This window comes from Stigmatopora nigra, chromosome 14 (assembly GCF_051989575.1).
Source record: "Stigmatopora nigra isolate UIUO_SnigA chromosome 14, RoL_Snig_1.1, whole genome shotgun sequence".
NCBI classification, from domain to species: Eukaryota; Metazoa; Chordata; class Actinopteri; order Syngnathiformes; family Syngnathidae; genus Stigmatopora; species Stigmatopora nigra.
In genome coordinates, this window is record NC_135521.1 from 10204169 (window position 1) to 10216381 (window position 12213).

Consider the following 12213-nt stretch of genomic DNA (forward strand, 5'->3'; position numbering starts at 1 on the left):
CAGTCATTGCCCCTTTGAGTATGACAGCTACAAATGCTTTGGACTAGCTGTGACGTTCAGTGAACCAAGTGAGTCAAGTCACATTGATTTCACAAATAATACTTGACCTAAGCAGGAAGTTTACCCTTAGAGACCCCACAAACTCAACCCCTACTGTCGTACTGTTCACTTTTCACAGTTAACTCAATTGCACTGTTTTCGACTGCATGACTAGAGAATACACACAATCACGAGATGTTGCCTTTGGCATGTTTGTTAGCTCAGAAACAAATTTCCCCAATATTTAACATTTCAAAAAATATATTTAATTGACTAAAAAAGTATACCAGAATATAAGAAACCGAAAGATTATACAAAACCAAAAATAACCTGATTTGATACTTGAAACAAGGGAATGGGTGTTTACGATTACTTAGTAATGGTAACAAGGTTATTTTTAGGAGAATAGCAGCCTGCTTGGCTTAATTTTCTGAGGTTATTTGAACCTTCAAATTAATGTCATATAATATAGCTACATTAATGACAAGCTCATTAAAATTGAGCTTTCAACACATGTTGAGAAAACAGTAGGGAAAGAAAAAACATCCATCTTTTTTGTTTGTAATCAGCACTGATGGATGTCTTTCTCTGTATCAACATATAGTTGCTAATTCAAATAACCACTGAGAGTTGTTAGACTTACTGAAGTCTTGTAAACTGTGATTGATCACAGTGATGCTTACATGATCCCAGCATGGTACCTGTGCTGGTTCTCATGTTCAGAAATGTCGACATGTCTTTTTTTGCATCATCTACAACATAACACGAAAGAAGTTTTTATGGATTTTTTTTTTTACTAGCTTTGATTAGTTTTTATGTTGTCATTTTTAGAGCATCTGCGGCACAGTGTGATTTTTTTGGCTATTCTTTGCGGGCAGGATTACAGCCTCCTTAACCTTTTGGCCGTGTTCTCCATCATCCGTTCTTACGCGTCCCTACCAAGCTGTTCCTTAACCTCTCTTCTGAGAGACTGATTTAGAGGAATGGAGAAGACCTAAAAAAGGAGCAAGATCACAGAGAGGAGGAAGATAGAGATCTGGCCTCTCTAAAAAGAGAAAAATGGCCACCTGAGGATTTGAGACTGAATATAACAGCTTCAAATTGTCAGCCCTGCAACATTTCCCATTTTGACTAAATCCTGTTCCACATTCTGACCTTTTCCATATTTAACTCTGAGGCCCTATTGTCATGAAACCTTTTCGCTATGCAAAGGCTGACCAGTTTAACATTCAGCTCTTTCCTCAATGTATTGCAGGAATTGAGGATCTATTTAATATGGGCATATGAGTGCACACTGTAGTTTGTTCATGAACAACCCCCAAGGCAAACACCCTTTTTGTCTTTAATTGCCCTCTTCTAAAGTGTGGCATTTTGCTAAAACTTGATAGAACCCAAAAGTCAAATATTTGTTTATTTGAGTCTGGATCAAGATGACAAGATTCCATTTTTTTCCTGTCAGTTTAAATGAACTCTACTCGTTATTCTCTGTAGAGCTTTGGACCGACTTCTGATGCAAACAAGTTTTTGGAGTAGGCCAATCTATTTTAACTCCTCTCTTTCCATCTCGAATACATTCTTTTCCTCAAATTGCTTACTATTTGACTGTTGTATTAAACTGTAGGTCCACATTTGACATATAAACGCTTACATGTACCATGATTTATCATGACAGATCTACCCTATCGATACCTGTCTTTTAATGCATGCCTGTCAAGAGCACTAATACTCAATATTGCGACTGTTTTATTCATTGTCTATAAACAGCAGGGGAAGCCAAAATAACAGGGATGAGCCATAAAGAATAATAAAGTAAATTGCTTAGACACATTTAAAACATTTGCCCAAGATCCCTAGATGCAAGATCTAAAAATGTAATGACTCGTACTTCCTGCAAAATGAGACCTGAGTTACAGCACCTGCCAAACCCCCAAACAAAGGCTTAATGTATCAAAAAATAATGTCATAATGGCTAGTGTAGTTCCCTGGAGTAGTAATAAGACATTTCATTTTTCTTTTTTAAAGTGATATTAACTGCTCTTCTTCGTTTATGCTTTAAACTTTTATACGCACAGACAAACCGAGGGATTTTAATAAGATATTCATGTGAGGGTAGCCATTGGTGTTTGTATATCTTATAGGTTATAGGTATAGGTTTGTTGAATTAACTTGCATTATCTAGTTTGAGGGCTGTACTTGGATTTTTTTTTTGAAAACTGAAGTTGAAATGAATGATAAATTGTGTGAACTTAGCCTTCACTTCAGCCTCAATGTCTACAAAAGAGCACACAGTCACCGGGCAGTCAGCCAGGATGATTAGCTCAGTCGTCTGCACGCTTCGCTGCCTTTATAATGGCAGGTTTGATTCCTGCTTAAAGCCACTGATTCTATAGGTATTTAAAATCCAGTCTAGTTTACCAAGTTGGACTGACTTAAAATGCCGAGTTAAAACAAATGACTAATGGGACTCATTTTTTTCTCAAATTTCTAGTTCAAATGGAGTTTGACGTTAATTCAAATTTTAGTTGTTTCGAATTATGTCATTGTTAGACTAAAATAGTGAGTTCAATTGAAGGTTTCAGTACCACTTTGTGTATTCATATATTGTATGAATGTACTTAAAATATATTTGAAAAAAACACCTAAACAAAAGATATCTTCATATCTGCCGAAAACAGAGTTCCGCAGGCCTATGTAAATTGGATTATAAATCATTTATTATAAATAATATGGAGTACAAAAAAGCACTGTATTTTTCCCCATCGCTTTATTTCCAGAGACAAATACACCGTTGAACTAAACCAGTTCCAGTTTGTTACTCTGACTTATTGACATCAATGTTGCTTTCCAATGGCCCTATTCTTTGCAGTCAAAAGGATAAGAATACAAGACGAAGTAGAATACTGTTGAAAATGGCCTTGTTTAGAAAAGCAAGAAAATAGACCTGAGCCCCACACGTTTACATGGTGTTCAGTTGCCCTGGAGGGCTTGCACTTACATACAGCACAAGGACAACATCACATTATCTACCGTGCAGGGCTCCGAGACAAGTTGTGTGAATACGTGATACCCACAATCTCGTGTTTTATTCAAACGTAGGCACCTCTCGGGAAACTAAAATCCTTGCTCTTGCTCTGGCCTCGTAGTCTAAAATTTGATCTCTTGAGCATGTTCATGTCAATTAGCATGTTGTTAACCAGCCCATTGTCTGCAGACTTTTTCCTACCTCATTAATAGCAAAGGCCGAGTTAAGAATAGATACAAAGTGCATATCTGAAAAGGATACTTCCTTGAAATTTCTCTTAGAAGCAAGCATTCAAACAATTTTCAAAACATCTCAAGTATAAACAAAAGGGTAGAGTTTTGAAGGAGTTACTAACTTGAAATCAATTGCTTTTCATTTTCTCAATCACTCCAACTTCGGAAATTACAGTAATGTACAGTTATACCTTGAGATACGAGCTTGTAATGTCGATTTACTCGTATCTCAAAGCAATATTTCCCATAGAAATGAACTAAATACAAATAAATCCGTTCCCACCCTCTGGAAAAAAACAGAATATCACAATAGAAAAATGTATTTGTATTGGTTCTAATTCACCTTCTACTAACAGTAACTAATAACTATCTAGTGGTTATGATTTTGAATAGTACTAAAAAGAGACATTATTCAGTACAATAACATAACATATGTAAAAATAAATTTAATTTAAATTAAAGGTTTGGTGGGGTTGAAGGCTCCCCCTTTTGAGATGCTTACTTTGCTTTTAAATTCATGTAAATTCCGCTAGCTTTTTCGCATATTATCAACTGGGTCACGCCATCTCCTTCTAACTGTTTATCTTTTATCCATATTTAAAAAAGGCTCTCCATCTTGTTATGAATGTAACAGCGCAGCTTGGAAATTATGGTTAGTCTTTAGAAGGCTTGAAGTCCTTAATAGCGTCCTTCTGCTTCAGGATAGTGCATATTGTGTAAAAATCCTATGGTATTAGCGAGCCAGCTCCGTCACGCATACACCATTCATGTAAAAAAAATGCAATGTGTGTCTCTAAATTTGTTTCGTATCTCAAGGTAAATATTTGTCTGAATTTTACCCATATCTCAAATCTCTCGTATGTTGGGGGACTCGTATGTCAAGGTATTACTTTATTGTTTAATTTTTGGCACAATGTGTTCCTTTTCTTCCTTTTAGCAGTAGTATTACAATGCTGAAAATATTTTGAAGTGTACATTTACAAGTATAAAGTTGTTATTTTCAATACATGACGAAATGTTGTCTCCAAATTTTAACCTTTTTCAATATGATGTGTGAAGTCTGATACTATGACGTAATTATGTAAAAACCCTAAGATTATGACTTAGTTTATGTAAGAATACCACTATATTGTTTTGTTTCTTGACAGAAAAATCAAGCAGGGGATTATTTTCCGAAATTATGAAAATGCAATTTCAAAGAAAATAACCTACACAATTCGTAGCTTTGTTGTTTTCTTTGTATTGTTGTTCAAAATATATGTTCCTCTCTATATGTCTCTGCCTTCACCAAACAGGGTCCCATGCAAAAAAACAGGGTGACGATTTATCGGATAACGACGGTGATGAAGATGAAGGTATTTTCATGGTGAACAAAGATGATGCATGCTTATTTTAAAATTGATTTTCTTATATATTTTTTTGTTCTTCATCTAGCATTTACTCCCCCAATCCAACCACTATCAAAATATTTCTTTACTTTTTTATGTATTCTGTGAATGAATGTGATCAGCATCAAAATCGATGGGTTAATTTCTATGCAAGTTTCTATACAAAAACTAAGTCTCACTTTAACCAATTTGAATGTCTCATGATGAGTTTTTTTTACAAGAGTACGGGTATCGGTAAAAGAGCGTTCTGGAGGTGTGTCCAGTCTTTTTACGAGGGGAAAGGTGGCTTTAAAAGACCCCTTTGGTGGTCTGTCCAGTCGTCACATTTGTGGCAAAAAAAATGGCCAAAAGGAAGTGCGGCAACACTGTCATAGCAGCCTATTCAGCAGGTCTTCCAGCAGATTTAGATGAGGAGAGGCAGTTCACGAGGACCGCTGGAGAGGATTAGAGCCGAGTGGTGTTGAAAATGGAATGTTGCTGCTCAGCAATCACATTGTTCACTTTCCATATTTATCTTGGGATATACCAGGCTCAGTCAGGATCTCTTGGTGAGATTAGAATGAGAGATGATTCTTGTGCTGCAACAAAAATGGCTTAAGTCTTGAAATCTAAACCAAACCTTTCATATCGTATGCATTTTCCTTCGTTTGCCACTTCAGGGCAGGTGACGCAAGTATCAAGATAAAGTACGGTCAAGGATGGCATTTTTTTACACAATGTACTATTGGTGCATAAGTGAAAAAGAGGCCATTATGTTGTGTCATCTTAGAGGTGGACACCATTCTTGTGTTCATTTTATATCTTCTTGATGCTGCTGCACTTTCCTTTTAAAACTAGTCATTGAAAAATATTTTAATCTAAATAAGGCAATTGAGTCAAAATAGGTTTTTATACCTTCACCTGTTTGAACTCCAAGAAAATACACAAAAATAAAGCTATTTAAATGGTCTTTTTGACATTTTCAGGCATGAAAACGATATGCTAGTTTTTTTTTCTGTCTGCAGCTTTGCATCCTTCCAGGGCCAGGCCACATGCATCTGTGAATCTTAGCCTGGAGTCCTGTTAAAAAACGCTGACGAGCGTCGATCCGCTCGTTTGGCACATCTCAACGTGCGTGTTCACATTGGCTTGGTCTCTAAGCTGCACAAAACTAGCCTGAGTGAAATTGTGACACGTCTTTTCTTTACCGAGCGCGACTAATGCCATTTACACAACAGTGTCGTAGAAAGCACAATGCCATCCCTGTGGAATTTCCAGTGCAGAGCTCTACCTAATGCCTGTGTTGCCATTTATCCCTGAAGATGATCAAGATTTTCATTGTTCTGGTAAATATGTCCTTTTGAAGTGTCAGCTTGAGACAAGAAGACGGAAGGAAGAATTGCTTCGGGACTCCCTTGTTTCTCTGTTATTCGCCTTTTCCCTCCATCCCCCAAGTATCGCCTGTTAAAAGAAAGGGCAGCTTTCAACGAAGGATGGATGAGAAGCCGACACGTACCCCCCGAAAAAAATACCCGCAATTGTCTTCACATTTTATACTCTAGTGTACTTGTATTGCCAGTAATAGCAGTCCCCCTTCAGGTGAATGTGCTGTGTATGTAACTGATGAAAATGGAATGTTTGTTTTAATGTTAAAGGGCGACTTGAATAAGAACACGCAGATCTCCCACTCGCTCATTCTTTGGTGATTCACCTCTCATCCACATTTTCCATTCAATACGCAGAGCTGCTGTCTTGTCTGGCTGCTCAGCACCTCCATCGCTCAGCCTGTGCATTACGATGCTGCCTCAGTTGCCCATATGTCTATTTAGGGATATTTCCCTTGCTCCTACTACCTTTAAGCTGTCCTCACTATGTTACTAGTTCCTGGACGTGTACTTCAAATTCATTTGGGGTTTTTTATTGACACAATACTCTGTTCTTTAAGTGGCACTTGCCAGAAAGGTTTACAATTTGATATTGAAGATTTAGCCATACTATATTGAGCGGCTTGAACCAAAATGCACGTTCCACTGCATGACGGGACGTTTGGTTGCCGGTCTTTTGGTCCCTTTTGGTCGCCGATCATTTGGTCGCTGGTCAAATGTACTTGGATATTAAACAGTACTTAGATATTAAACAGTACTTATATTTTAAACAGTACTTAGATAGTAAACAGTACTTAGATATCAAACTCTCTCTCTTAGATATTAAACAGTACTTATATTTTAAACAGTACTTAGATATTAAACAGTACTAGATATTAAAAAGTACTTAGATATTAAACAGTACTTATATTTTAAACAGTACTTAGATATTAAACAGTACTAGATATTAAAAAGTACTTAGATATTATACAGTACTTAGATATTAAACAGTACTAGATATTAAAAAAGTACTTAGATATTATACAGTACTTATATATTAAACAGTAATTAGATATTAAACAGTACTTAGATATTAAACAGTAATTAGATAGTAAACAGTACTTAAATATTAAACAGTACTTAGATATTAAACAGTACTTATATTTTAAACAGTACTTAGATATTAGACAGTACTTAGATATCAAACTCTCTCTCTTAGATATTAAACTCTCATGAATATAATTTTGAGAGCTGGTTTCAACAATAAACTCTCTGTCACCAGTTGACCGGCCCCAAACGTCTGAGCACCGTTCCACTGTTGTTTAATGTTCAGTTGAGGTACGTAGCATCATAAAAACGGAACAAAAACAACACCTACAACTGGTCTTTAGGACCTTTTCACACTAGCAGAAGCAGCGCTCAGTTTGCTGCGCAGAAAGACAATCATTGTGTAAGTGAGAGTGGGCGATGTCGGCAGCATGAAGCGTTCTTAGCCCTAATGGACAGAGTGGCAAAGGGTGAGTGAATTTGCTATGGAGGGGCAGGTCTCAAAATAGAAACGTGTTCTATTTCAGTGTAGTAAAACTCTGGGCGCATCCATTTGAGGAGGTGATGGTGCAATAATATTTTGCTCATTAAGGATACAAATACACTTAAGTTACTGAAGATATTTCTTGAGCATTCCCGAGGCTTGGGTCATTAAAAAAATGGCACTTCTCCCTGTTAAGCTAAATAACAATATTGATGCACTTTTGCAGTTCACCATTAATATTAAACTATCCATGTTTACAGCAAAAGTAGTTGTTATGAACTCCCTTTAATCCTTAAAATAAAAAAGGCATGGCTTCTTTGTGTAACAATGATGAATATATGCGTTTTTGCTTGGGACTTTAATGAATAGGCTTGGTGGAATTGTTCTTTCTTACTAGGCTGGAACTAGTCTTATGGGGGGGGGGGGGGGGGGGGTTCCAAGTCTTTTAGAGGTCCAAATTTGGAGGTCTCACTGTATAATACATCAAAAAAAGAGATAATAAATGAGACAATATTGATTACTAAAATATTAGGGTTAAAATGATACATCAATCTGAATCGATACAGTTTATCAATTAATGAACAACTCAATTTCTTGGATCAAAATGTAAAATCATTATCAAAAGAACCAAGTTCTCATTCCATTATTATTAAAATATTCTACCCTTATGAATAAAAATGCTATTGTAAAATATTACCCTTAATTAAAGTTAATACATGATGTAAAATGCTATAATTACTCAAAAAAAAATTTCTTGCAATATTGATGGGATAAAAAAAACTACACAAACAGACACAGACAGATTACAGAGAAGTATAGTCTTTAAAATGAAGCAAATCCGTTATAATACCATACTGTGCACATTTTTTTCTGACCATGGAGCCTCCTCTTTTTTAGGACTGACAGCCCAGCGGCACTGCCATAGTCTTGTCAAATTTTCTCTGCGGCAACATGAGTGTTTAGGCCAAATCGTTGTGATTTGCGCTCTACACACTGCGGAAACCCAATTTTCCAGAGGCTGTTATTATAGTCTAACCAGGCAGGTAGAAGACTCCAGTTAACTAGCTGATACTGTTGGATAAAAGTAGTTTTGAATGTAGAGGAAGAATGCTTAACATGGCTTTTGTGTACCAAATTGCTCCCATTAATGAAAAGTAAATGCATTTGCTTGTTGTTTTACTGCAGTTTCATTCAGCAGGGAAATCAATGCAGGACTGTACACCCAAATTCGTAAAATAAGTAAAGCATGAACGCACTCCAACGCATAAACGAGACTTGCTTCCAAGAGCAGAGGAGGATAAGCACGCAAACATGAGCTCTTCATCGTTACAGTGCCAGTGAGCCGAGCCACGCTCCCCCTGTCTTGATATAACCAGAATTCCGATACACGAGGATAGTTGTGCCCCCATCTAGTAAACTCCCCATCTTATCCCATTCTACCAGGATGAGGGTGGGGGGCAATTCGCTCATGTGTCATTTAATCCCATTTTTTTTAATGTAACTGGGATGAATAAAAATACCCTAGTTTAAATTAACATCATTCTAACTTTGCATTATACAACACATTTTGTGTTTATCAATGCATAAACTAAGAATCTCCAAACTGCTCTTCTAGGTTCACTGTGCTTCCTGTTTGCTTTTTTTGTTCCATTCAATCCAGAACAAACAGTTAACCAATGAGGTTTTTGCTAGAACAAGTAGCAGCTGACTGCAATCAACTGATTACCTCACTGAGACACCAGAGTGGTGGGAGGTTGTTGTTTTGTTTGGTTGCTTTGAAATCCTGTACAAATACTTTGTGAAATAGTTTGAATACCAGCGGTATAGATCATCAAGAGGTAAGCACATTTGCAATATATGTGTCTGTTAACATGATCTAAATTTATTTGCATAACTATTACTTAAACAACACAATTTATCAAATTCTTATTCTCACTTCAAATCCCATGCAAATCCATTAATGTCTTCATCTGAAATCTAAAGTATCTCAACTGTGGAATTTTTTGATGCACCAATGCATTATAGAAATGTTTGATGCACCAGTGTATGAATTAAAAGTTTGATGTATGATCTGGAAAATACTGCACATACTGCATATCATCATCATGATCATCATTGTAAATGTGTACCATGCATCATATATCATATATGTATATATGTATGTGTATGTATATATATGCATGTATGTGTATGTATGTGTACACGTATATATACACATGCATACATATATATACACATGCATACATATCTATACACGCATACATATCTATACACATGCATACATATATACACATGCATACATATATATACACATGCATACATATCTATACACGCATACATATCTATACACATGCATACATATATACACATGCATACATATATATACACATGCATACATATATATACACATGCATACATATATATACACATGCATACATATATATACACATGCATACATATATATACACATGCATACATATATATACACATGCATACATATATATACACATGCATACATATATATACACATGCATACATATATATATACACATGCATACATATACATATACACATGCATACGTATATACACATACTGCATACGTATATACACATACTGCATACATATATATATATATATATATATATATATATATATATATATATATATATATATATATATATATATATATATATATATATACACAGTGCATACATATATACACATACTGCATACATATATATATATATATATATATATATATATATACACAGTGCATACATATATACACATACTGCATACATATATACACATACTACTTCCATATATATACATACTACTTACATATATACACATACTACTTACATATATACACATACTACTTACATATATACACATACTACTTACATATATACACATACTACTTACATATATACACAAATATACATATACACACACCTGCTTCTCCTAGTTGGCTGAGATAGACTCCAGGACCCCCTGCAACCCTCGTAAGGATAAGCAGTACGAAAAATGAATTACATTATGCCAAAACAACTGAGCCCAGAACGATTAAAACTTTTACAACTCGTTAGATATCTAATTTGTCGTACATTAGTGATGTAATCTGGCTGCATCATATAGAAATGAGGCATATTTTAGAAAAATTACTCAAGGGCAAAAAAGGTTCAAAAATGGAATGGTAGAGTTGACAGTTTGACTCACCTAAGGCACTTGCAGCCCACGCTATCTTTTTCTTTTGCCCTTTCCCCCCCCCAACTGTCAAGAAATAATTGGTAAAGAACAAGCATGTGGGTAAAAAAAAAAGTCGTCCTGGCAAGGCCAGACAATCTGAAACTGTCTGACTGGCTTTATTTAATATTGTTTAAAGAAAAATAAAAGTTGGCTTTTATCACTATAAGTAATGAAAAAAAATACTTCAATCTTTTACAGCACATCTGGCATATGACCCCCCAAATTCAAATGTCCTTTCATAATGTAAATAAATATATACACTGTATGTGATAAAATTGTTTTAGGTTCATTTTATGTGACAGAACATCAAAACTTTTTCTGATGTTTCAAAAATGCGAACATATGTGAGATACATTTTTACAAGGTTTTATGGAAACTAGTGCTGTTTTTTTGTCACCATTTTGTCAACGGATAAATTGCAACTCTAACACAATATCCTACCTTGCCCTTAGGTTAGCCTGTTTTTTTTTTTTGAAAGAGAGCTTTGAAGTTTGCCATTTATTCTGGGATCAAACATATTTCTGTGGGTTTGGATGATGGCAAAGAAATTCACGTCATTTTTGTTCTGCTGCCGTCTATCCTTAGCCAACTCTTTTTCCCTATGCAACAAAACACACTGTCCCTCTTTGCCAACCTTACATTTAAACCACAAACCATCAGCCAAGGAAGTCACCTTCACCTAAAAGGTCATTGCTGCCATTAATTGCACAGTCGGGGTGCAACATATCATAGAGGAGGCATTCACTTTCACGCTTCCTGCAAGGGCTTCAAAGAAGAAGAAAAAAAAACATGAAACACCAGTTAGTCATCCAAATGTCAAGATCTTACTGCAATCAAACTTAAAGCTGAAAGATAATAATGAATAGCAGCCACTTAAAGTCAACTATTTGCAACACATTCTTTTACTTGTGCTTACAATATCAATGTTGAAAAAAGAAGAAAGTTCCTTCACTATTGTCGTTTCATAGATACGTAACCAAAGCAACTCATTTGATGTGGATGAAAGGGAATGGCGGAAGATATTCTGTGACATCCCAAATATCGTCTGTGACTTGTAACAGCTGTATAATTTAGTGTAATTACACACAAATATTTTGCAAGCAGCTCTCCAGCAAAAAGTGGGAATAAAATGCTGTCATTTTAAACTCTGAAAACAGCCAGTAATGGACTTGTCATGTCTGAAGTGTGAACCTTGTCCTGACAAGACAATTACAGGAGGATGAATGTCATGTCCTACTACATCGGTACAATGGGCCTTATCCATTAAGAGATGTGTGGAAATGTACTTACCCATGAATACGTAAAATCTTTGTTGGATTTAATACATGCACGTACTGGCTGGTTGCATTTTAAGGATGGTGTGTTGCAGAGTCAGAGTTCATTCTAAATTAAAGGGTAGATGTATAA

At 35.6% G+C, this 12213-nt stretch overlaps 1 protein-coding gene across 4 annotated transcripts in view; it reads left to right on the top strand.

The window, feature by feature from the left end:
* The window catches only part of nlgn3a (neuroligin 3a), a 132003-nt gene that overhangs the window by 36930 nt on the left and 82860 nt on the right, over positions 1-12213 (top strand). For 2 of the 4 annotated variants that reach the window (XM_077732263.1, XM_077732262.1), the window contains exon 4: positions 4590-4649. The exons of 1 other annotated variant lie outside the window; for it this stretch is intronic. In XM_077732263.1, the coding sequence (XP_077588389.1) occupies positions 4590-4649 (60 nt within the window). Of the gene's footprint in view, positions 1-4589; positions 4650-8401; positions 9395-12213 lie in introns of those variants that run through there. One more of the 4 variants, XM_077732265.1, reaches the window with a different exon arrangement.